Source organism: Pimephales promelas, chromosome 18, assembly GCF_988280905.1.
Source record: "Pimephales promelas chromosome 18, fPimPro1.hap1.1, whole genome shotgun sequence".
NCBI lineage: Eukaryota > Metazoa > Chordata > Actinopteri > Cypriniformes > Leuciscidae > Pimephales > Pimephales promelas.
In genome coordinates this window covers 22,726,774-22,754,499 of record NC_142786.1, presented here as the reverse complement: position 1 = coordinate 22,754,499, position 27,726 = coordinate 22,726,774, and the positions used below count along the sequence as shown (strand labels likewise).

Sequence of the window (27,726 nt, the reverse complement as noted above, 5' to 3'; positions counted from 1 at the left end):
CAATTGTTGATTAAAATGCTAACTTTCATATTACATTGTGGGTTTAAATTAATAGGCTTTGACTTGGGTTATTTGTGTTGGGTCAAAAATATAACAATTAAAAAATTATAAAATTATATATATATATATATATATATATATATATATATTAGAGAGAGTAACCCTTTTCTGGGTTATAGGGCTAATATTTTGACCCAATTCCTGGCTTGTTATTTTTCAAAGAGAAACCCATGTTGGGGGTTATAGGGAAGAACCCAATTTTCTGGGTTGAAATAACCCAGAAATTAGTTGGTCCCTTTTTAGCCCAGGATTTGGTTCAAAATTAACCCATTATGGGTGTGCAAGGACATTGGTGTCACCAGAATAACAATATTCATGATTCTGAAGCTGAAAATACTGAATTATTTTAGACGAATATGCTTGATCTGTCACTGACTACATATATTTAAAATAATGTTGGACACTTTTCACTGGTAACATCAGATATTTGGCATTATCAGGACCCATTATTCATCATAATCAACATTATATATAGTAGTTTAATGCAGTACGAACACTAAAACTCTGAAAACTTTTTTCCCACACAGTCATTTTTATTTTGGGGGGAACTATCCACAATACGTATTGTTGCATTTTTGTATTGCGATATATTATGGCACGATATATTGTTACACCCCTACCAGTTTCAATAAATGGATATTTTTTCGGCTAAATGTTACAGTATGTTTAGTAGAATGAACTCTTTATATCTTAAAGATAAAGGGAAAATGGATTCCTCATAATACGACCCATTTAATAACAAACAGAACATCAATTTCGTGCAGCCGTATTTCAAAAATGTGATTGTGAGATGCTTGGCTGTTTTTAACAGTAATTTTAAAGCTTATTGGTTGAAAATAAAAAGGTCCAAGCATTACTCCAGTCTTCAGTGTTACATGATCCTTCAGAAATCATTCTAATATGCTGATTTGCTGCTCAAGAAAAAGTATAATCAGTGTTAAAAATAGTTGGGCTGTTTAATATTTTTATGGAAACCATGATCATTTTTTTCAGCGAATAGAAAGTGCAAATGAACATCATTTATTTTAAATAGAAATCTAGAAGGGGGTAGGGAATTTCTAAGTTTGAAATGCTGTTTTGTTGTTGGTCAGGAGTTGTTAAAAATGGCAAATTTGGGACGTAAAACAAGTTCACACCTGCATTCGCAAATGTCATCACAATCTCCCAATTAAGAAGGTCATGCTACTCACATGATTTCACTCAATTTAACCTAAAATTGCCAGCAGAGATCAGCTGAGTGCAAAGCTGGGATGGGAGTGAAAGCTGAGCTCATTTTCCAAAGCTATTTCCCATATTCCAAACCAAAAATTTCTGGCATTAACTGGTGGGGCATAAATTAAAGCTTAGCGCAGCTGTATGCTGACACGCACCTCTTTGAGCAGCACATCTGGACTCAATAAGACAACATTAAGACTTTGACATCTCAGAGGATCGGACAGTAAATATCACCATCGTACCATAAAAACAAGCGTTGCTACGTTACACCTCAAGATAGTGTACCAAACCAACGTCATAATTGACACAATAAAAATGTAGCAATTGCGAATAAATTTAATATTTCAAAAAAGTAGCAAGATGTTGACTTGTTGATCAGATCGCTTAGGCACAAACAGAATGATGTCAAAACATCCAAATGTTCTAGCTTTCCCTTTTCCCCCCAGTAATTTTAGGCTACATTTGCTGGGATATGAAACATGTCATGATGCCATAATCAAAAATGAAATGAAATAACAACAGTCCTAACAACAGACTGTAATTTCTTGAAAAAAAAAAAAGGATTTGTTGAGCGCTAATATTGAAATGAGGTCTAAATAGAAATTTACTTTCAATCCTCTAAATAATGATCGATCTAAAGAGTCCATTGACTCTCTCTCAAGCTTTCAATGATTGCTTAGTGAAAAAAGAAATAATAATAAACTATGAGATTGTAAACTTACTTGCTGGATACAACTGCCATACTATGTGACATACAACCCAAAATGTATATATTACTCTTTGGCTCCTACATTTAATTACCCATGAAATTAAGTTTACCCTAGGGGACTCAGACATACGGAGGGAACCAAGTCAGCATGAAATGACACACAAAACCTGACAAATACTACTCGTCATTTGGCTCAGAGCTTAGTGCAGCTCTTCCAGACATTTGGACACCACGGATTTGAACTCAATAAAACACAATGATGAGAAAGTATCCTTTTTTTAGCGATGCCGGAGCCAAATGACCTTTCTCTTTTAGCCTGTAAGTGGAGTGCAAACAGTCGGGTCCTATTAAAAGTTCATTTGTTAATGTTAATGACAGAAGGATCACTAAATCATTTAAACGTCCATAAAAACAAGCACGCTCATTGAACTGAATCACAAATCCTACAATGTTATGTTATGTTTTTATTTCAACCGCTAAATCAATAATCTTAATTAACTGAATTCGTGACTGACAAAAGTAAAACTACATACTTGTGTGAACAGCATAAGTTCAAGTCTACACAACTGTACCTTTAAATAGTTTTGACACACATACAGTACTTATTCTATAAAACAAATGAACATATCCACCTTATTCCTACGCCCCATGACGCTTTGCACGAATTATGGGTGTACCTTCACAATCAGTGAAAAGCTCGCTTTATGAACGCAATTATACCCTTTTCTCTTTTTTATATTTTTTTCTGTACGTTAGGTTTAACGAGATGATATTATTCCACTCACATTTCAACCATTGAACATTAAAAGGACATTTAAAAGTGTAAAAGCATCAACAAGGTACTTTCAACAAGAGAATATAAATAAGCCCAAAAGCGAGATTCTTTCCACGGCAATAACAGACGGGTTAAATATCAGTAAGTAATACATATCTGTATTATTGCCTTAATCAGAAATGTCCACTTCAGCATTGCGTGATACTGTTTCAAAGTGATTTCCGTAATTTTGACAGATAATAAATTGTATTTACCTGTGAAAACAAACCCAGAAAGAAGAGACGTTAGGATTGAGGAGAAAAAAGTGAGATTCTTTGTGCATTCCAGTGAATTATTAATGGGATATAGACCACAAATATGCAGGATATGATGTTCGATTAGAGGCGAAGGTCTCACACGTTTACCGTCTTTCCCATGGCAAAGTGATTTTTAATTAAATGCAATACATTTTATCTTATTAACTCGTTTCATCTTACTCGTTTCATCTTTTTCAATGATTTCTGTGCATCATTAAATACACGTTAATGTTTGACTATTTTAACTGTAATGAAAATAAAGTCAATGTCTGTTAGAATAATCAAATATAACAATTTATTATGTCAGGTAAATGTATTATTACAGTTCCATAATCAATTGAAACCCGGCATGTGGCTATGTGAGGAGAGTCGCGATACCCTCCCTCACGGGCTAATCTGAATACAGACAAAAGCCCTGAGCTCTCCGTTGCATTTCTTTCTATATCCAGACTTCATTTTATATGTAAAACATGAGTCTTGTGATTAAGTTTTGGTAAAATTGGTAAAACGGATTTCCTTAACTGTCTTAATTATACAATGAATCTCTTATTTACATTGTGTTTACACTTAGTATGTTAAAATGAAAGGATTATCACAAGCAAACAACACAAAACCCTGTGCGTTTTCAGCAGTGTTAAGTGAATTCTGACTAATTTACTGACTAGCGCTACTGATAGGCCTTTGCGTTCATGCACTCAACAGATATGATTGTGATTGGCTACAATGCTCAACAAAGCTTGTAAAAACACACTGTAAATAGAAACCATTTTAGCTCAGAGAGTGCTCAAACAAACACGAACGAGGGCGTTTAAAAGCAACGCTTAGTGTACAACCCGCAGAAACGTACCAGTCCTTGTATACCATGGGGAAGTTAAATGCTTGAAACTGATAGGTTGACAAAAGTTCTAAGGTGTGCAATTAGTCCGCTATCAGTGGCTCAAGTCTCCATTACTAGCTCTAAAATGACGTTTTGGAATTAGCAACGGAGGCTTGGGATTAGATGAAAAAGAAGTCCCACACACAAGAGCGTTTCAAGGAGAAAAACCTGAAAGATGTCTTGAAATACATCATCTGAACAATGTTTTGGGGTGTGGTAACTGTAGTACAAGCGGAATAATTGACTTCAGGCCGTTGAATTATTGAAAAATGATGCAAAACCTGAGGTCTAATGTGCGTTGCCGCATTACCACCTCGGGTGTGCATTATTTTTCCAATAATTCAATGGGCGTCATCAATTATTCCAGACTTTTTCATTTTTGTTGAAAAACATTTTTGTTATACTGTTTTTCATAAGTAAAAATTTATAGGATTCCAAAATAGCAATTAGTTCACCAAAACAATATCATATTGAAATAATTCCTTTTGGATTTCAGTTTGTTTACAAACTTGAATTGCATTTCAGTGTACGATTTGCAATTCAGTCAAATAAGGTGGTTGGTTTAGATTTCGATGCGTTCACAAAGCACTGTATATGGTAATTCAGCCAATTTTCCTGACTTGTAAAGGCAAAAGCCTGATCCAGAGTTGAATATAATTCAAGGGTTAATGCATTTAGCTTCAGGGTTCAGACTGAATTTCCGCGTGGCCATGCTGACGGGAACGCCTATCCATCTTTTCTATTCGGTTTGAATTGACCACAGTGATAAATAGGGCAACCGAGAGCCGCTTGGTAAATCTCTCTTTGAAAAGCTTAAACGCGGACTCTGTCAATTAAATAAATCTCAGACGCCAACCGCAGCACTCTACCTCCACACCGTCACCGTCAACCGCTCTGAGTAATGTTTGAGAGTAGACAACACACATCCCTGCCAAAAACAAGTGAACAACTGAGCGACCCATCATCGAGAGTTTTATTGATCGTTCTGAAGTAACTGCAGCTACGCTGATATTTCTGGCCTTCAACTCGTATGGGTGGAGACAGTCAAGAGGAGGTGGAAACTCACCTGAAATAAAAGAATATGGCCAGCGAGATGAGAAGGGACACGATAGAAAGAGCATGACCCACAATCGCCATGTAATACAAGATATACGCCATCTGAAATGAGACAAATAATGTTAAGGTCAAACCACGTTCACCCTAATGTAAATTCAGCTTTTATATTCAAATGTATTTCTGCAATTTATTATTCAATAGAGTAGTTTTACAGTTTTTCTCGATTGCTTAAACACATTTCTTGAAACTATGCCTCTTATTCTCAAAACAGTAAACACAAATCCATAACGTCTCACCCAGTTTCCCAAACAACCTATTTTCAGGTCAAAATGAAACTCTACATTCAAAACCATTCACTCTTGCTGAAAAAACAAACTTTGCCCTCAGACAGGACACACAAGCCCTCAAAATAACACACACTACAACATAGTCTAACACACTGGTCCAATAAATTCAAAACAACATTTCCAAAACTGGTAAGTTATGTTACTTGTGGTTCCCCTCCTCACAAACTTTTTCACATGACAAAAGACACAACCAATGGATACATTGGCGCATTTTTATTCATTCATGTACTACACAGTACCACAAAAAAAAAAAAAAAAAAAAAAAAAAAAAGATTATTCCACCTCAGCCTCCTGCCTTTGGTCTGGGTCAAGCCAATCACATCCACATCACAGGCTATATTAGCCCTAGCCCGGCAGCAGAGGTAAAATTCTTTTGCCTGACTCACCCCTGTTTTCCTGTTTTTCTCCCTGAAATTTCTGATGATGGAGGCGAAGGTGAAGTGACTCAAATTAGGCTGTACTCGTTGTCCAGCCTCCCTCATAGTCATGCCATGGACAAGGACATGATCAACTCAAGTGGCTCTAATTTCATCTGAGACTGCTTTTTTCCTCCTGCTTCACCACCATCTCTTCTACCTCATCCTTCACCACGTCCCCCTCTTCCTCCTCCTCTCCCTCCTTCACCATGTCCTCTTCCTCCTCCTCTCCCTCCTTCACGATGTCCTCTTCCTCCTCCTTCACCATGTCCTCTTCCTCCTCCTTCACCACGTCCTCCTCTTCCTCTTCTTCCTCCTCCTTCACCATATCCTCTTCCTCCTCCTTCACCACGTCCTCCTCTTCTTCCTCCTCCTTCACCATATCCTCTTCCTCCTCCTTCATCGCATCCTCCTCTTCCTCCTCCTTCACCATATCCTCTTTATGGTGATTCTCTTTAAAGAGGATTCACCATATCCTCTTCCTCCTCCTTCACCATATCCTCTTCCGCTCCCTCCACGTCCTCTTCCTTCATTTCTTTGTGGATCCATTGTTCCAAAACTCAGATGAACTGACTCTGGCACTTTTAGGCACCTTGAAAGTTCTGATTGATGTGTGTTAAATTGTGACTCTCAGTGTTTTCATCTGGGTAATTGTGTGCTAAGTGAGCTGAAACTATGCTGACTTGAGTGAACAATATTGAATGCTAGTGCTTTCTAAATGACCACATGGTCTAGGCAATGAGAAATTAAGGGATTTGTGTGTAGAGTTTTGCAGTGATTGTTCAACAATTCTGATTCATCATGTGTCAAAACAGGGAATAGTGTTTATAGTTTAGGGAAATGGGTGTGCTTTTTGATAAATGGCATTATGGTTTTGAAATTTTAGTTCAAAAGCCTGGTTATAGTGTTTAAGCAATTGAGAAAAACTGTAATATAATTATTATTAAGAAAAGTGGAGAAAATCAAAACAGATTTTTAAAACTATATATATATCATATAAGATTTCACTCTAACAATAACTTATGCAATTTTAGCAATAACTTATGCAATTTTAAAATTAATTATGCACGGTATTTAAAGTGTGTTATCACATTGATATTCTGTTAATAATCAGTTCTCATAGGATTACAACAATTCACAAAGTATCAACCTTGAACTTCAGTATTAAGTATATTTTGAGGTATTAAACATAATAATAAAAAAGTTGATATTTACCAGTAAGTTTTATGCAATCTCAAAGTAGTAACAAAGCATAAAAGTAGCATTGAAAGTGCATATCCCAATTTTCTATGCCTTTTTTATGAACTCCATCTGGAGTGAACTGCACAGACTTTATTTGAGTTTGCCTGAGATGACATTTTCTCTCTATCCCTCACTTTGTAAAGAAGCAGTTGTATGGCTCTGAAACCATTATGTTATGAATTATTTTCAGAGCCGCTGTCCCCCAGAAAAGCTGTTAAGTTAAACTGAATCTGCCTTGTGTCGACATAACGCTTCACTGCCACTGAGTCTGAAAGAAACACTCAAATCCAACAATGCCTTCAGGAATAGCTTTTAAATAGAATGAAAGTGTATCAGAGCTGTATCTATCATATTTCTGCTTTTTTATGATATTGTGGTATGTTGATCTGCTAATTATTTTTCTCGTTTACTTTTGTAATATTTATAAACACATTTTAGAAAAGCAAAAGCTATCTGGATATTCTGGATATAAACTGTAATTGCATTTTTAAACACATGGGCTAAAATCACAGGAAATAAAGTCTTTCCGTTGAAATCTTGCAATCGAACATCCCAGTTAACACAAATATGTTCTAAGAATGGTTTCCTAATGTTCCCGTTAAGTCATTGTTGAAAATGATGAATGTTCGGTTCTTTTTATATTTTTAAAACATTTTATTTTTGTCTTGGTTATGTGAAACTTAAATTTTCCAAACATTATGGGAATGTTCCTTTTGAACGTACATTTGCAAAATGATCAAATGGATGGTTCCCTTAATATTCATATAACTAAGAAAAAACATTTTAAATTGCGAAAGTTTTGAACGTTCTGAGAACAATCCAAAATAACGTTTTCAAAACTTAATGGGAACAATAGCGAAATGTTCTTAGAACATATTTTTGTTAGCTAGAATGTGCACTGTAAGAGTTTCTTTTCATAACATCTGACTGACCCTTTAGTTCAGAAATACTCATAACAATAACCTTTTCCTTCCTTTAAGACAAGCGCAGAATTTAAGCATGTCCCATCCTCCTACCTTGATTTTGTCCTTGGTATGAGCAATGCAAAGGGTGTAGTTGGACCAAGTCCTGTTTGTTTCAGGGTGTCTGAACCAGTTTCCAGTCTCATCACAATATTTGATGACTTTTTCTAAATGAACAAGGAAAAAGATCTGAGATAAGTGCATGACAAAAGCCATTATACTTTAGCTTTTAAAGTAACCCCGTTGACAGAAAGGCTCAAAGCTTTCAAAATGTTTCAAGAATTGGGGTGGTGTAGACCTGCAAAGGTTCTAAACTGGCTTTGCTTCAGGATGATGACCTAGAATAATTATCTGCAGGGCTTAACGTTAACTTTTTTGCTCAACAGCCACTGTGGCTAGTGGTTTTCCAAAGTTACTATCCACTCAGCATTTTAACAAGCCACAATTTTGACATCGATACCATTGGGAAACACTGCCATATAAATATTTTTTAATATTATCTCATAATTTGGCACCAAGTAAGCTATGAGGCTGCTGTCACTTATGTGCTGTTGTGGCTTTTTTCAGCCACTATGGGGTATTTTTTAGTCTTAATTTGGCCGTAACTTTTTCTTTGTTTCAGCAAATGGAATGATTTTTGGTGACAAATCTTATTTTGACACATATTTTGGGAAAATGCTTTGAAATTTTTCAAAAACTCAACAGTACACTCTGGGCAAATTCACTACCCTTTCGTTATGTTCGTGGCTGAAAAAAGCCACTACTTTAAACTGCTGTAAAAATGTATCAGATAAATATTTTTTTCGAATTTTTTTGCATAAATCTATTAACCGACCTCAGTCCTGATCAAAACTACTAAATGTTTAAAAAAATTTCAGGATTTTAACTCTTTAATTGCCAAATTCATAAATGATGTCACTGATTTGGGAAAAAAACACAGAAAATGACTTATTTTCAATATAAAATATGATTGTGGACTGGATTTTTTTTCACCTTTTATCACAGTCTTGGACATGTCAAAGATTAGAAACAACATTGGTTTTGATGCATTGTTAGTTTTTGTGTAGCATCAGATTTTAACTTTTTCTCCCTCATTTACTGTTCGTGGCTGTTTTTGCCCCATTGACTTCCATTATAACCACATTTTTTGATTGCAAAGCCATGACACTATAAAATCATGCATTTTTGATTGTTGATGGTTTTCCCTGTTGGGAAGAGGTAAAATTTGTAATTTTTACTGTTGATAACCAGGTGGAACCATTTAACCCTTTAGACAGGCCTGTGCAAAAAAAAAGCTTAGTTTCTGGCTTTTACATGGAGTTATATAGAGTATAATAGCATATTACAGTGTGTATATGTGTGTGTGGGTGTGCGTGAGTGTGTGAGAGAGTGTGAGAACTCACCTTGATGCGTCTGAGAAAATAAAAATATACACTTCAGCTCTCAAAACTACATGGAGTAAACAAAAACAAAGTAAGTGTATTTATGCATCTGCTGCCTTTTGATGGTGAGAAATGCAGACTAAACAAAAACAAAGCAAGTGGATATAAACGCTTGTCATTTGATGGTGAGAAGAGCAGCAAGCAACATGAGAAAGGGCTTGACTTGTAGTGAAGTTTTAGAGATGATTATGCAGTCTGACCCCTCCAGCGAGCTGCAGGAGGTATTGTCTTCTCACTCTGACCGCAGACTCAGGACAGTCAGATCCTGGTTTGGATGTGGCACCCTCATCATCATCTCAAGCTTCCACTGAAGGCGAGGAGGATTCAGATGATCCTGGATCTGGATGGACTGGGAGAATCTTGAGAGGGACATGGTAGCTCTGAAAATCGCATGACCACTGTAATCATCCCACAGGCAACGTGTGGACTCCCCTCTGGATCTGTAGACGCTGGCCAAAATCAGTAGCCCCATGTAGGCACAGAGATCTGTGGAGTCCACCCCAGTCCAGTTTCTCATTGTGCGGTGTCCATGGAGGTTGGTCATGCTGACAATGAGGTCAGTCGTCTCCTCCGTAAAAAACAGATTGAACACAGAATCCATGTTCTGAACCATTGCGATAGCATAGCGTTTTGGCCCTCGACTCACGCCTCTTGCAGGCTGAAGAAAGGGAATTGTCTCCGCATTGGTGGAAAACCATACTTCGCCATTTCTCCCAATCCACCCCGATCCAGGATCCACAGAATCCTCCTGCTTTCAGTGGAAGCTAGTGCTCCACTGAAGGCGAGGAGGATTCAGAGGATCCTGGATCTGTGGACTCCACAGATCTCTGTGCCTACATGGGGCTGCTGATTTTGGCCAGCGTCTACAGATCCAGAGGGGAGTCCACACGTTGCCTGTGGGATGATCGCAGTAGTCGTGCGATTTTCAGAGCTACCATGTCCCTCTCAAGATTCTCCCAGTCCATCCAGATCCAGGATCATCTGAATCCTCCTCGCCTTCAGTGGAAGCTTGAGATGATGATGAGGGTGCCACATCCAAACCAGGATCTGACTGTCCTGAGTCTGCGGTCAGAGTGAGAAGACAATACCTCCTGCAGCTCGCTGGAGGGGTCAGACTGCATAATCATCTCTAAAACTTCACTACAAGTCAAGCCCTTTCTCATGTTGCTTGCTGCTCTTCTCACCATCAAATGACAAGCGTTTATATCCACTTGCTTTGTTTTTGTTTAGTCTGCATTTCTCACCATCAAAAGGCAGCAGATGCATAAATACACTTACTTTGTTTTTGTTTACTCCATGTAGTTTTGAGAGCTGAAGTGTATATTTTTATTTTCTCAGACGCATCAAGGTGAGTTCTCACACTCTCTCACACACTCACGCACACCCACACACACATATACACACTGTAATATGCTATTATACTCTATATAACTCCATGTAAAAGCCAGAAACTAAGCTTTTTTTTGCACAGGCCTGTCTAAAGGGTTAAATGGTTCCACCTGGTTATCAACAGTAAAAATTACACATTTTACCTCTTCCCAACAGGGAAAACCATCAACAATCAAAAATGCATGATTTTATGGTGTCATGGCTTTGCAATCAAAAAATGTGGTTATAATGGAAGTCAATGGGGCAAAAACAGCCACGAACAGTAAATGAGGGAGAAAAAGTAAAAATCTGATGCTACACAAAAACTAACAATGCATCAAAACCAATGTTGTTTCTAATCTTTGACATGTCCAAGACTGTGATAAAAGGTAAAAAAAAAATCCAGTCCACTATCATATTTTATATTGAAAATAAGTCATTTTGTGTTTTTTTTTTCCCCAAATCAGTGACATCATTTATGAATTTGGCAATTTAAGAGTTAAAATCCTGAATTTTAAAAAAAAATTTAGTAGTTTTGATCAGGACTGAGGTCGGTTAATAGATTTATGCAAAAAAAATTGAAAAAAATATTTATCTGATACATTTTTACAGCAGTTTAAAGTAGTGGCTTTTTTCAGCCACGAACATAACGAAAGGGTAGTGAATTTGAACAATGCACGAGGGTTAAGACCTGATGCACGGATCCATTATACTGTTACACATTCTTTCACAACTGTTTACAGTGTGTGTAACTTCCTGTCTGAGAGAGAAAGCACAGCTGGTATCATGTATCTATTCTGTGGGAAATGAGTATTGGAAGCATTTCAGATATTTCAGAATCGATATGTATTGAAAAATCTAGGGGGTGTAACGGTACACGTATTCGTATTTAAACGTTCGGTACGAGGCTTTCGGTTTGGTACGCATTTCAAACCAAACAATTTGTTGGACCATTCTTCCTGCCGATCAAAATTTTGTTAGCTTTCGTGCTAACAGAAGGTTGACCACCACAACGTTGCCCAAAATCAAATGGTAAACGTGATGAAAGCGGAACGAAACTGCGCAACTTATTTTTGATTAACGGACCGTTATGAGTTTTGAATACAGTTATGAACACGAGCCAATCTTGATCATGTGACAATGTTACTACGTTGTGTTAAGAGATCCAGTAATTTTAATTCGCCACATAAGTAATGACATCGCTGCGAGATCTAGTGAGCTTGCATTCAAATTTCTCCGTTATTATTTTGACATTATGAATAAAATTACTGCCCTCAAATGTTAATCTGGAGCCTTGCAAACTTAAGATAAAACTGAAATAAAACAAACCTTTGTTTATAACTACTACAATATTACATTTAATTTTTTTTCATAAGGAGCTGTTTTTGTTTTTTATGCTAAGAGTCAAGTATGCTATAGCTTCATTATAGTTCAAAGTAAAAAAAGATCATACTTTATGATGTTAGTTTTAATAAATAAATTACTATTTTAAACTCACTTTATGATGTTAGTTTAAATAAATAAATAAAAATGGAAGCATTTCTTTCTTTTTGCTGTATCGAAAACGTACTGAACCGTGTTACCACTACATCATATCGAACCGAACCGTAAATTTTGTGAACCGTTACACCCCGAAAACGATAATAATGAGAAGACAACACATGACGTTCTACTCAGAGTGAACGTGAACGTAACTTACACCACTGTTTTGATTAGTTTTCAGAAAAGATCAACAAAAAGTGAAAGAATTGTACCAGTGGAGTCAAAGTCAGGGAAGTAATTGGGGCAGTACTGAGAAGTGTACATTCCTGCTGGAGTGTCGTCCCAGCATAGCCATCCGTCCCATGTCCGGTTACAGTATGGACCTAAAGACAAGCACACAAACAATCAGGGCCAATTCCTCCGGGCAATTGACCTATGGCTAAGCCACGCCCTCAAAAGCAATGAGCCAATCACAGTGCGCAGCTAACCCAATACACTCGGTCATTCTCTGCTTCCACGTCCATTGAAATGCATTGCAGTTAGTCAGTTTTCATTCGTTTTTTCTTGTCATTTCAAGTTTAAAATGGTCAAAACGTTGTACATGGGGTACATGCAACTCCAACACTAGGTTCCCAAGAGGCTGGGTGGCGGTATTTATATTTTTACCCTTTCCCAAGCCACATCTCAACCGAGAGTCTGCTCTTTATAAAGGTATGCGATTAAGTTATGCGGTTGACCACAACACCAACTAAACGTGGACAAATTAAACAAGGATGTCTACATCTGTTCTAAGTTGAGTCGTAGCCTAACATAACATTAGGCTAACGTTAGCCTAACATTAGAAAACGTTAACTTCTAGCTGTGTTGTACATCATGTCACTTAGCTTCATTAACGTATCTGTAAATAACCGAGATAACAAATGTTAACAATTTTGCACTGAATGATTCCTGTAAATACTGTAGCACCAAACGGTGATGGCAATGATGTGGTTTATCACGTTTACACTGTTAGCTGAAGTTTTTCATCGACCTTCTCAACAAAATTATTATCCAATGCATAGTTAAGGCCCTTTAGGTGACTTCGAACTGATATATAATCTTTCTGTCTCTAAAAATAACCAATTGCCTCCTGTGAAATGTCTCCTACTGTGATAGCTGCCATAGCGCTGTGCCCGCATGTTGACTCTGTGTCCGAGTGAGTGGAGTGGGCGTGGCTTAGCCATAGGTCAAGAGTTTCTAATGATTCAATCTAAAACCTCATCTGAGGCTCTCTCTTTCCACACCTGATTTGTTATATGGCTGGTCTCTGTTCATTTTCTCAAAGCATTTATATTGACCATCGATGATCTTCTTCCTCTCCTCCGCTTTCTGAGTCACTACAGGGCTGACCTGACTCTCAGCTGTAGGATCCATCTCCGTCTCTGTCTCTAAAAAGCCATGAACTGGTAACGTCTGAAGAAGAAAGCATTCGTTTTGAGATTAAAGATAAAAGAAGTGTCTGATTTTAGACCTATTGGATAATTAGGGACCAAGCACTGAAGTATATGTTCTTTCTCTTTCTTCATGCTTGGAGTCTATATAGATGAACACTCACCTAAAGCAAAGTCAAGGGCTATGCATATCACTAGTTATTAAATGTTTTTCAACACAGCCAAAATGGACATTAATTTTGGACTTTTTAAATAGGCATATCCGAGACTGTACTGTATCCAGACGGCAATTGTGCTGTCTTATGTTTAATACTGCCTTTGGCATTTAAAACCAATTTTTGTGGTATGAATGAAAAAAATCTACAACTCAGTAGTGTGCTATATTTTACCTTAATTTTTTCCTTTGAGAATGTGAGACAGTGGGACCAGGTTTTATTGATGGATGAACTGTGTACCCAGTTGCCAGATTCATCACAGTATTTGGTTACTTTTTCTGCAAGGAAAAAGAAAGTTTAGAGTAATGACTTGAGCTTAAGGATGTACTTACACTACGCGTTCTTTAACCCTCAAAGTCTGGTTCGTTTGACTAGTGTGATCGCTCCATATCGTGCCCGGGCCCGCTTGAAGAGGAGGGGTTTGATGGGGCTCGGGCACGGTATGCATGTAGTGTGATTGCGAACTGCGCCAAAACATCATTGCTTCTTGGATGGGATACTATGAATTCTAGTATATTTAGGTTTATAACAGGCCTGGTTCTCACCTTTTTGGTGAACATCACGCATCAGTCGTGGTAAACGGATGCTCAAGCATGTTCGCTTGATGTATGAGAAGCCAATGAGGTTTGTTCTCTCACATCAAGAAAGTTCAGTTGAGCTTCTGTTTATGTTCGCTGATCAATGTTTGTATGTGAATAAAAGCCTAACTTCAATCTGTGCATCATATAAAGCAATCGAGTCTCTCTGACTAAACCGCTCAATTCATGTTGATTAGTTTTACAATCCGAAATGAACAGTGTTGTAGTCGAGACCACCTCACTCGAGTCCGAGTCGACACCGAGACCAGAGAGAGTCGAGTCCGAGTCAAGACCGAGTCCATAGAGAGTCGAGTCCGAGTCGAGTCCGAGACCAGAGACGGTCGAGTCCGAGTCGAGACCGAGACCAGTGAGGGTTGATTACCTAATTTACTTTTATTTACTTAGAGAAATCCTTTTTTTTTTTTTTTTTTTACTGAATTTACTTAGAGTTTAAAAAATATGATCAGTTTAGGGTAAAAAGGCCACATAGTAGGTGGTGTTAAAAGTAATTTTATTACAATTTGTCATGCGCAGTTGCGCACTAGAACATCACCAATCACTGGGCGTGTCAATCAATTTAAAGAAATATTTTATTAACATACATTAATAATCATGAAAAATATTTTTAATTGAACTCGAGTGGACTCGGGAATAATTCCGAGTCCTAAAAAAAAAATGTTCGAGTACGAGTCAATTCCGAGTCCAAATGCACACGAGTCCATGACAAGACCAAGACCATTAAAATATGGTCTCGAGACCGAGTCCGAGTCTCGAGTACTACAACACTGGAAATGAACTTTTTGAAGCTTCAGTGGTAGTTGTGTAGCTGTCAATGGAGGGACAGAAATCTCTCAGATTTCATCAAAAAGATCTTCAAAATGTTCATTTTTGGATGAACTATCACTTAAAGTGCAATGTGACTGCAGACTAGAGAGCGAGAGGGGAGGGGGACAATCACGCTCGGGCTCGGTACAAGGCAACTGTGCCTAGTGTGAGTACGCATTAAGTTGTTCCATTGATTGACTCCAGCCCACGGCCTCTGGAATCAATCAATCAGTGTCTTATAACAAACACAGTGAGCTGATTCTCGCGCAGAGAGATCTCTATAAGCGAACAGCAGAGATTGTCTCCTGTTATATCCTTACCTCAGCAGATTAATTTCAATGATATTTAAGAACTCACAGATGTTTGATATGGAAAAGCTTCTTTTGTCCTGTAGCAAAAAATTGCTGTCTCCTTTAGAACAACACTAGCCATCAGCTAATATATTATTTTTGCACTTAAAAAAAAGCTTATATGAATGTTTCCAGACAGTCTGAGAACTCATTATAGGGCTTCACTTATCATCTCAGTAGCTTGCGCTCGTGCTTTGGAACTCTTTCTTTGGATCAACATCTTGTGTTTCATAATAGTCAGACCAGAGACATGTAACAGATATGACAGCGTGCTGTAGAATCTCAATGATTTGAAGTTTTTCTGGATCGACAATCAGATGTGATCGGGAGTCTTACCTAAGGGGTCAAAGCTGGGGTAATCTGGACAGTTCTGTGAGGCAAAGGTTCCAGCTGGGGTTTCATCCCAACAGAGCAAGCCATCCCAGAATCTGCTGCAAAACGACCCTATAAAAGTTAAATAGACATCTTAAAGCGGTCGTTTCATGAGGACTCAAGTGTTCCTTGATCTTTTGAGATCCAAGAGTTTATTGTACAAGGAAAACATAATGTAACTTTCTGAAATTAAAATGTCCTCAGTAAAAGGAAACAAAACATTTATTGAAACTAAGCTGATGAAAAGGTCTAATCGTGGGCTGTTTCTGGATGTGTGTAGCACCTGCCGCTCTGCATATCATTTTGAAGGGTAACTACGGTAACACTTTACAACAAGGTTTCATTAGTTAACATTACACTAGTTAACATGATCTAATAATGAACTGCACTTCTACAGCATTTATTATTTTTTGTTAATTTTAATTTCAACATTAACTAATACATTATTCAAATCAAAAGTTGTATTTGTTAATGCACGGTGAACACAGTGAACTCACAAGGTGACGAGCACACAGAATGCTGCTGACAGTTTGAGACAATGTGTTCTTGCTGGTATTGTGCAACAATACCCCCGCACAGACGCCGTCGGCAGTACCCAAACATAACGAGAATTATTGACGATAACAGCCAGGCTGCAATGGCCTCTTGACTGTGGGGTAGAACCAGTCTGTGAGTAAATCTATGGAGATTCTCACTTCTGAAAACGTTAACGATTCACCATAAATTTCCATAAAATGCCGATATTTGAAATCTACACAGATGTTGTCTCACATCCAATGTTCTCAGAAGTGAATTAGCAAAACAAAATTGTGGAAAAACTAATTACTGTAATGACCTGCCTCTCCTTCCTCGAATGCCGAAATAAATGCTGGGATATTTCTGCCGTCAAGTTACCAACCGATGCATCCTTGGTAAAATGGGTGTGTCAAGAACACTTCTGGGATTTTTAACCTGCCAAAATGCAAACTTGTGTATTGGGACAGTACTTGGGCCACAAAAGATGACATTTCACAAAAACACCAGAACAGACAAGAACACATATTGAGATAGGCCCATTATTTTCAAATTGTTGCAGCTCCTCTCTTCCCAGTCTGTCAGTAACGTTCTGGGAAAGCATCGTTAGTCAACTCTGGTCGCAAGTTTCGTCGTTATCAGCATAGTTCAACGAGTCGGTGTTTCCCGAAACCATCGTTCCAACGAACATTTGCAAACAGCATCGCAAAGTTGTGTGGTTTGAACGACAGCTCTCGACCTGTGGTTAGAGGCATCGTTTCTATATTGCATCACATTTGGAGGTAATAAATCCTTATCTTTCCTGACATTCAGTACAACCGGTGCCTTTTATTTAGAATACATACAAATATTATTTACGTCTTTTAGTTTGTTAAAAGATTTTAAGTAACGTGTTTGAAGAGTGCGCATGTGCGAACGTGCTATGTAAGAACGAGCGAAATATTGAGTCTGGTAATAAAGCGAAATAACTGAGAACATTTAGAAATAGTCCTCCGATGACATGTTTGTAAATTATATTAAAAAATCTAACGTTAATTGGATCTCAAACAGTTTCATTAAAAGTAATTTTACTCCACCACGTGCGAAACCAACGTGGTTGAACGATACTTTGCAACAATGAGTTTCAGGAAACTGTCATGACTAGCTAGTTGATTTCTCCAACGATGCATCGTACTATGGTAGTGAAGCAGTGAACTACGTCGTTGTCTGGGAAACGCACCCCTGTTTAGTTCCTGTTTTTATGAAGCCCCTCCTTCTGTGCTCTAATAGATTGACTGGACCAGTGTAATATGATTGGTCAACCGTTTCAAGCGTGTTTTGGAAATCTCCCGCTCCTTACCATAACATCATAAGACATGGGTGTGGCAACAACACAGTACTAATTAACTCATCAGGCCTATGCGTATGCCTTGGGCAGGAATTATTTAAATGAGGAATATTGAGTCATGTTTGTTTCTTGAAGTAAACTCAAGACTACAATGGATGCGTTTCAGGGAGTTCAGAATCAGTGACACTGATATAGTGAATAGCTCCATTTGGAGTGACTTTGTGCTTTACAGATATTTATTTATGCTCAAAATGCATTAAAGACAGTTGAAAAAGTAAAAAAAAAAAAACTGGGAGGAAGTATTTTATCACATTTCACCTTTTGAGAAGAACCTTTATTGTTTCCCTGATCAGCCATGAAGTGATCCACTAATAGTCTTTGACTTTAACAAGGCTGTCATTCAAATGAAAATGAATTGAAAATAAACCTACCTGTTTTATTATGGGATCCATCTCGGCTCAGAAGTTCCAGACATTTGTACTGAGACTGAGTCATGATCAGTCTCTCTCCATCCACTGCCATCATGACAGGAGTAAGGGATAAATCAGCGCTAGGCTCTGTTTTTGTCTCAGTTGTTCCAGCCTTTGTTACATTCTGCAAAGAGAGATGCACTTGACCACAGAAGCAAGGTTGAAAATTCAATATTTAAGAATTGGTTCCCGTTCACGAGTTGGAATTTAAGTCGAATCGGACACACCCCACAGGATGTGGGATATTAAAGTGGAATTTAAATGAGAATGGCATGAAGTGGACGTAGGACGTTACTGAATTGGAATTGAAATATATTCACATAGTCACATAAGGTTTGGAACAAAACATGAACAATTACATAACTAACTTTTTTCACTAAATATAGATAGATACATACATTTTGCCCATTTATTCCCTGATATGCAAAAAAAAAAATCGAATCGAATAAAATTAGAGCAAAAACACATTGATTTCAGATTTCAGTTTTATGAAATGTAAACATCATTTGAGGTTTCTTGGGAAATGATGTGTTCTTCAACACTGGTGCATAAAATAAGGTAATTAATAAAATTTTAAGGAATTATAAATTAAATACAAATGGCTAACTGAAATTTCAAACACTGCTATTATCTAATATGTTTATGGGTAATTACTATAGAAGCCAAAAGTGATGTCCAGTCTTTATTCAAAATGTTATAAAAAAAATTGTTAAAGATTTTGCATAGTCGTTTTTCGAGTCAATTGTTTTATTCATGATAACGTGATGAAACGTCAAATTTTGTGACAATTTTTGGCCTGGCCGTCATACAAAGAAATGCACAAACAAGAGAGAATCAACGAAATTTTAATAAATGATTATTTTGTAGTCAGCTTATTATTGCATAATAAAATCTATCCTGTAGCCTTTTTTGCCAAATAACTTTGTCAGATAAATCACTAAACGTTCTTCCCTTATATGTAAAATATTTAAAACAGTATATATATAATATTTTTACTCATATTTTGATGGTTTAATTAAACTTGTAGGGTCATTAAAAACAAATATACCCTCCAGAGGTCACTTTTGGCCACTACTGTGCACCTATACACTCTCATGTTTATTCCGTCTTCCTTACAAGTCTGTACTGTTTGCTACCTCAATTCAAACTCTGGAATTAGACTGGGATTTTCTGTATTCATTTCTGAATGACACACAACCTTCCACAGCAGAAACACCATAAGCACCACTATGTCACCCCTGCAACCTCAAATGCAGTTCTGAGGACATCACATGGGCACTTGACATTTGAAACGGTATGATTTTACACAAGAGAACCGGCAGACACATTCCTCTGCTCATATCAGTATTGTAAAAAGATAAGAAATCCTTCACAGAATTTAATGCTTTTCTAGAAGAATAAAAGGGGGAAAGCTTTACCCACAAAGACAGGCTTATTATCAAAATTCAAAGCGCATCTCTAACCATTGTATCGCTGGTATGAGTCATCTTATAGTTCAATGGGAAGTCAAAGAGACAATTCAAAAGTACTTTACCCTTTTTCCCCTTTCAGACACCTCACATTAATAAATTCTACATTCATTTACGACTGAAACTTTGATGCTTTTGTGCAGAGATTTTTACTTTGGCAGATCCTCTCAAACCCAGCTTCTCATTACTGCCGTTAAACAAACTGAGAAAAGTCTGTGGCAGCTTCTTTAGTGCTGTGCGTCTGTCTTACCTGCGCGCAATAACGCATTTACAACACCAAACTCATCTGTGAGGTTTCTGATGTCCCATGTAGCAGTTTAGCAGCCGTACATATGATGTCACTCCAAACTTTGAAGTAAATGACGTCATACATACGACCACCAGGCCACCACCCAAGTCAGTCAGGAAAACCATTTGTCCTTCAATGGAAACTGGATGTCAAGAACGAATAAGGTCATGTTTCAAAAACTACAATTGTATCTTAAAAGTCCAACAGAAAATAAGTAGACCCATTTTTTTTTACACTTATTAATACCAATCGACATTCTTGCTCTCAGTTTTTGCTGTTCAGTCTAGCTTTAATTACATGCCATTTCCCATTATACTTTTAAATGTTACATGCCATTCTGCAAGCTCATTACTTTTCCACTAAGTTAGATTAATTCACAGGCATGGGAAAGCTACTTCAAGGTCAAACTTAAACAGAGAGGACTTATTATATTAGTGCGCACATACAATTAGCAAAGTAGGCTATTGGCTTGTTTGTGAGTTGCGGTGATACTATAGTGCTAATGTACTACATGCAGAGGGCTTCATATGCTCCCATTTCATCATTCTGACATGGAGCCAGCTGCTCTGATACCAGCATTGATGGAGCCACCATTTCATGCCTCAAGAGTTCTGCAGGTTTTCAGGTCACCTCCGCTTGTAATTACCAAACTGGAGCAATTAGTGAGTAATGTTTTTTTTTCTTTTTTCTAGTGGATAGTGGGGGTGGGGGAAATCAGGAGAAAATCATCTGATGACAGTTCACAAAAAAACAACTCAGATTTAGTGACCAGGAAAAGTTGCACGCTTTAGCAATTGCAAGTTCAAATGGGGAAAATGACGAATTCGAATAACGAGAACGTGTTTTAGGCTAATTTCACTATGAGTGTGTATAATAAAAATGCATTACATTTAAACAAACAAATGAATGTGATGTTATGGTCCACTCACCAAGATAAATGATGTCAAAAGCCATAGGGTCTCTTGCCAACCCATGTTCTCAAATCCCGGCTTTATCTGTAAACACACAAAAAGATAATAAAAAACTGTCTGAGAATGCAACACACTGAGAACTTTGACAAAAACATTCTACAAATATATCTATCTATCTATCTATCTATACTCTAAAAAATGCTGGGTTGTCTTAACCCAAATTTGGGTAAAATATGGACAAACCCAAATGTTGGGTTAAAAATGCAATTAAAAAATGTACAGTTGAAAGTGAAAGTTTTAAGTTGGGTTAACATTTGAAATTATATTTTTAACCCAACATTTTGGTTTGTCCATATTTTACCTATCCTATATCTATCTATCTACACTCTCAGAAAAAAAGGTACAAAAGCTGTCACTGTGGCCGTACCTTTTCAAAAGGTAAACTTTTGTCGATTTTAGGTGCTAATATAAGTACATTTTAGGTGTGAATATGTCCATTTCAGGTGCTAATATATACATTTCAGGTGCTGATATGTAAATTTTAGGTGCTAATATGTACATTTCAGGTGCTAATATGTACATTATGTACATTTTAGGTGTTAATAAGTACATTTTAGGTGCTAATATGTACCATTAAGGTACCAATATGCAGCCTTTAGGTACAAAAGTGTATCTTTTGAAAGGGTACGGCCCCAGTGACAGCTTTTGTACCTTTTTTTCTGAGAGTGTGTCATCTATCTATCTATCTATCTATCTATCTATCTATCTATCTATCTATCTATCTATCTATCTATCTATCTATCTATCTATCTATCTATCTATATATCTATCTATCTATCTATCTATCTACTCATACATCCATCAATACATCCATCCATCCATCCATACATCTATGGGTATGTATCTATACATTTGACTAGGGAAAAGGAAGAAAACGAAGAAAAAACATCTAAATAATTCCATTTGTTCCTCATTTGGGAGATCCATGCTGGGAATATTAGATGTCACATGCAGTTCTGGATTGAAAAAAAAACCAAACAAACAAACTACTAGGCATTCTCGATCAACTTCTAATGGTACATTTTCCACTTCAGTAGACAGATCCTATATGATAGATTTAGTAGACACTTCATATATCCTTGATTTGAATCACTCGTGTCACGTACATTACACAGGGTAAATTATAATTTATACAGTCATATATTATGTTGCAGTTCCTTATAACATTACCAGCCATTGCTGAGTAACTCAATTTTATTTACTTGCCAAAGTCAATTTATTGTCTCATTTGGCTCTTGGCATGTGTAAATTGTGTTCCCCGAGTATGATGTATCAAAGCTAGACTCTGGCTGTTAACCTACTGTACATCACTGGCATGTCAAAATGGATTTCATTAGCCCTCAGTGCCATGTAACATTTTTATATGTAGCTGTAGGTCAAACCATCTCTGCCAACATACCAATAACAACATGCTAACAGTTCAGCTGCCTACTGTATTCTCTACTCTATTAGCACTTGAAAATGCAACAGAAAATGCAATGGCAGTAAAGCAGAGAGGGGTGAGAAAGAGCAATGTAAAACCCTTGCTGAGAGCCAGTTTCTCTCCAGTGTAACAGAATGTTTGCGCTCAACACCTCTCTTTAGATCACAGTGGGGGTATTTCTCTGATAGACAGACAGAAAGATACCAGGAATAGCTACTAAACCTCTGGATCCACTCCACAGTGTTGACATTACCTCAGATTATCAGCAGCCAGTTTGAGTGCTGATTTATTAGGATGTGCAGTGTGTATGTACCGCCTCAGGGCTCTTACTGTGTTCTGTCACAACACATATCACATTCAGAGAAGATATTTGACTGAAATATTACTGGTTTTCTTTCCAAAGCTGGAGGATTCCAAAAAAAACAAAAAAACATACCATTATTTTAAGAACAAATAAGAACAGCCTGAATCAATTCAACTTCTTATGCAACCGATTCTTGGACATGCAGTCCAATGCCTTTAAAACGCAGTCATGCATCCCTTCAGTTGGAACAAAAGTTGTTCTAAAAAACTAAAAATTAATAGTTGTATTTGTATTATCTAACATTAACTAATATTAATAAATACTGCAACAAATTGCTCATTGTTATTTAATGCATTAACACTTAAAATGGTTTCATTTTGTTCTGTAGTAATATGTTCTGACACACAAATATTGTTTTTTTTCTGTCTCATTTGGATTTTTTGTGTTCTGTGGTTTTTATACTGATCTAATGACTCTTTTCTGCATTATTATTCAGAAATTACTGTGATTTCTGTGTATAGGCACTACCACTAACCCTAACATCAATATTGGCAATTTATGGCTTTACCGTCCTCGTGGGGCCATTTTGGTCGCACACACACACTCACACAGACAATCCACAAGTCTCTAGCGGACCATGTATTTCTCAGTAAATGAAGTAAAACGTTGCTTACAGAGCATTTATTTATTTACCAAACCCAGAAGGAATGTTTAACCAAAGTTATTTGTGTTCTCTTCATATGATGAAATTCAGTTACCATTGAAGATATTTCCTCAGGAAATTAAAGTAAACTAACAGATTAGCACATATTACAAGAAAATACTATTTCAGTTTTTTCAACATTAAAATGTCTCAAGGTTTAATTTATACGTTTCGTTGTAATTATATGTGAAATTTACTAGTTAAAATTGTTTCAAAGTAAATTCAAACACAAAAAAATCACTGTTGCATAAATATGTTTCATTGTCAATTTACCGATATGAAGATGTATTCCGCTTTGAGTGTCATCCAAACCCAATAATTGCACATAATTTCATTTTCTTTGCTTAAAAAAGAAACTAAATAGCCCAATTCTGATGTGGCAAAACACCATGAAAAAATGTCCCCATCATTGAATAGCTGTCTAGCCATTTTTAGATATGAGCACATGGCCCTGTTCCTGTGGTCAGTGGCACAGGAATAAAGGGATGAAGGCTTTCTAATCATTGCCCCCCCCCCCCCCCTTCCCCCTTAGCCAAGATAGAAATAGGAAGTGGAGAAAAAGGAGAATGGATCCCAGTCTTAGGATTCAACTCCATATAAGTTGTGATCATTAGCCAAGATAATTAATGTTCCTCTGTGAGGATGAATTAAAGCTTTTCTTCATCACGTTAGCCAAAAGGCTGGGTATTCCCTGAGGAAGCACAAGTCTGAAGACTCAAACGTTAAGATCTGGAATTTAAAAAAGGATGTTGAACTTGTAAGGAAGACAGACATTTTTATGAAAGCTTTTTTTTTTTAGAATGAAAGATGACACTGCTTTCTTCCCTTAAAAGCCTTTAATAATGTTTGTTTGCGAAAATTACTTTTAATCCTTTAGTGATGGCAAAACCCAAATCCTCCATGACAACTTCCTTAAAGCTCCATAAAATGGCTTAGTGAAGACTGATATGTAGTTCTATATATAGTAACCAATTATTTAACATAATCTCTGAAATACTTCATTCTTATTGAAGCTTTCAGCTTTGAAATCTCTTTAATGACCACTAAACTGTAAGTATCTGACACTTTTATCCAAAGCATCTTACTATATATGTCAGAGGTCGGTCTGGAGTGTCTTGCTCAGGGACACATTGGTGTCTCGCAGTGGGTTCGAACCCGGGTATCTCACACCAAAGGCATGTGTCAAATAAAAGAACTGATTCTGAACTGCCTGAAATGAGTCAGTAATTCCAGTCTTACTTACTGGTTACAGACCGATAGGTTTGTAACTAATTTGTATAATAACGCGGACAGTGAACGGCATCTACTTTGACCCGCGCTCAAACACTGTAGCTGAGGCCTGGAAGAGTTTGGTTTGCGTTGTCGACATCTCAAGAATGCTGTTTTCTGCGCTTGAAAATCCATGTGTATGCACTTCCAAAGGATAAGATTGATCCAATAAAACTGACGCCATCATTGCTGTTCATATCACTGTGCACAAGCGCTGAGGAAGCCTTCACTGTACGTTCACACCGCCACCGACTTGAGCGTCAAAGAAGCTCTTGCCGCTTCATTGTGAGGGGACAAGAAACGTTAACAAAGCTGGTTTCATCATTTTAGGCACAAGAGTAATAATGCATGTATTGAGAATATCATAGCCTACAAATTGTAGCCTAAAAAAGCTCAGCCTTCGGAGGGGGAGAGAAAGGGATGAAGAGACTGAGAAAAAAAGAAAGAGTGATGGAGATGAGGAGAGAGCAGGTATTGACAAATAATCTACTTCCCACTGACATGGTTTTAAAGCTATTTCTTATCCTTTTTTTGGTATTCAAACGTCTTGAAATGCACATATCAGAGAAATAAAAAATGTGAAGCCCCTATACCAACCTCAAATTTAGGACCTCTTTGATGATAAAGCCCTGTCAACGGTCCTGTATTAGCATAAGATCAATAATGACTGTGTAGCCTACAGTACATATTGTGAATGCATTTAATATACTTAATTGCCTAGCTTGAGTAGCATTTAGTAAATAAACGAGTCTGATAAAAATGATTTATAGGCAAAATCAACCTATTTGTTGACCCTATGTTTACTTTCTTCACTGACTGACAAAAATGAAAAGCCTATATCAGTCAAAGCTCAGATTTAGGAGGGGAAGAGGCAGGGCAAGATAAAAACAAGACAAAAAGAGGGTGATGCCTTCAAAATGTCCTAAAAGGTACATATGTAGATCAGAGAAATCAAAATTTTCTTGGGGAAACCCTGAACAACTTACCTCACATTCGGGACCACAGTGTTTATAAAACCCTACCTTTGCATGTCAATGAAACTGGTTAATAGTGAGCATTAGATCCTAAACTAAAATGTGTTACCTTTTTTTATTATAAAAAAAAAATCATATCCTCATGGGAGCTTAGCCCCCCTACAATGAAAATCCTAGTGACTAATCCTAGTGAAAATCCAAGTGTCACAACATGAAATGTAATAAACAGAAAAAAAACAAGCAATACGTTGAAGAAACCTTTTATAATGGCAGGATTTTTATTACCGTTTTGGTCACATTTGGTCAGGAAAAAAATAGTTAGCCATTATTATTATTTGCGGTCAACAGAGAGCAAATTACAGCTTTAATACGAGCGTTCGTAAATATTTCAAATAAAAGTTGCGCTCACGTGGTCCCTATAGGCAAACAACGTGATGTCATAAATGATACGAAACCAGTAGGAAACACGGCAACAACGATTATTAGCTTCTCTTCCATTTTCTCGGAACTAATGTTTTGGTAGGAACGAACGTTTACATTGCATGTTTCTCCGGAATCAGCCAGCGTGAAGGACTTCTATATTCCGATTGGTTACTGGCGTTTTGCCGCTGAACCCCGTCACAGCTCATTGCCATAAAGTTTCTTTCAACTTTTCAATCGACGCTCAAAACGATTGCTAAAAGATCGCTACTGCGCAGCTCTGGGCCCGAGAACGCTACTGCACAGCTCTGATCATACTTTTAACAGGATGAATGTATTGTTTGTAATAAGTAAAAATTACGGTGTTAGGGAAAGTTGCATCTTAAGAACCACCAGATTGTAACTCGCACAAAATTGCAGTGTTATATTTTGTATTTAACTTAATTCTTGTAAGCTGTGTGGTTTCAGGGGGCCCATTGGGTTATTTATTAAATCTTAACTTTAAAATCTTCTTTATAAAATTTTATTTTGCAGCTGACTGCATATATCCAAATGATGTACTGTATATACCAGGATAACTAAATAACACCACTTCATCTGACTTTACTTTTCTCTTTCAATGTACTGTGCTCTTAGAGTTTCTCATCGTAAATGTGGAATGACAAAAATCGTCCAAAAAAAAATGAAAACTACCATCAGAACAAAGTCTCTTTCAACCTCCCTATGCCCTCCCATGGGATTGTTCCAACAAAAAGATGTCCTTCTCTATAAACTGTATAGATTTGGGGGGAGGGGGGGAGACAAGTGTGGTCCACATCAATATCCTCTCCCATTTACAAAATGAGGCATAAGTGAATTGTGAACCATTACAGTCAACTGTGACAGAGCACCTCAGTATCGCCAAAGCACATGGGTATGAACGTGTAGTGCTATTGTGAAATGCTGTCATGATGCCAGGGCATGCAAAAAGAAGGACTGTTTCTTCCATCTGCCATTAGACCAGCCATTTTACTCACTGTAAAATTGAGCTTTCCTGAGAGCATCATTTGTACTCTCAAAATCTGACCTTGTACTATGCATTACATAAAAAAAAATGAAAAATATCTAACCTTCTGAAGTACAGCTGAAGCGCAAGCGGGTGAGGGCATCTAGGGTGTTTTGGTAAATGAAAAGCACAACATTCTGAATCATTAACCCGGCTAATTCTGTCACTGAGCGAGATCCCCCTGAACAGCAATAAGCCATTAGCTGGATTTAATAGGTGTAATATTAATATAGCAGCAAAATGGACTGGAGTGATATCAAACAAGAGGACAGGAAAATGCACTCAGAGTGATATCCATATTTCAGAGAGCACTTAAAATGCTGTGGCACTGGTGTGTTCTCTGTTCTTCCCCGATTAGGCTCTCAGTGCTGCATGTACAGAGAACAATAATGTGAATCAAGTGTAGGCACATACAGGTACTGTATACTCTTAACAATAAAGTTTCTTAGGCATTGATGGTTCCATGAAGAACCTTGAAGAATGAAGAGGACCTGATCCATGTAGAACACCACTAAAGGTTCTTTAAAGTTAA

At 37.2% G+C, this 27,726-nt stretch overlaps 1 protein-coding gene across 1 annotated transcript in view; it reads right to left on the bottom strand.

Moving 5' to 3' along the window:
* The window catches only part of calcr (calcitonin receptor), a 59,375-nt gene that overhangs the window by 14,509 nt on the left and 17,140 nt on the right, over window positions 1-27,726 (bottom strand). The window contains exons 2-9 of the mRNA XM_039681085.2: window positions 21,015-21,080; window positions 18,289-18,451; window positions 15,982-16,089; window positions 14,067-14,170; window positions 13,531-13,699; window positions 12,520-12,630; window positions 8,010-8,122; window positions 4,999-5,090 (exon numbers count right to left, since the gene is read on the bottom strand). Of these exons, the coding sequence (XP_039537019.2) occupies window positions 4,999-5,090; window positions 8,010-8,122; window positions 12,520-12,630; window positions 13,531-13,699; window positions 14,067-14,170; window positions 15,982-16,089; window positions 18,289-18,451; window positions 21,015-21,059 (905 nt within the window). The 5' untranslated portion in view covers window positions 21,060-21,080. The remainder of the gene's footprint in view (window positions 1-4,998; window positions 5,091-8,009; window positions 8,123-12,519; window positions 12,631-13,530; window positions 13,700-14,066; window positions 14,171-15,981; window positions 16,090-18,288; window positions 18,452-21,014; window positions 21,081-27,726) is intronic.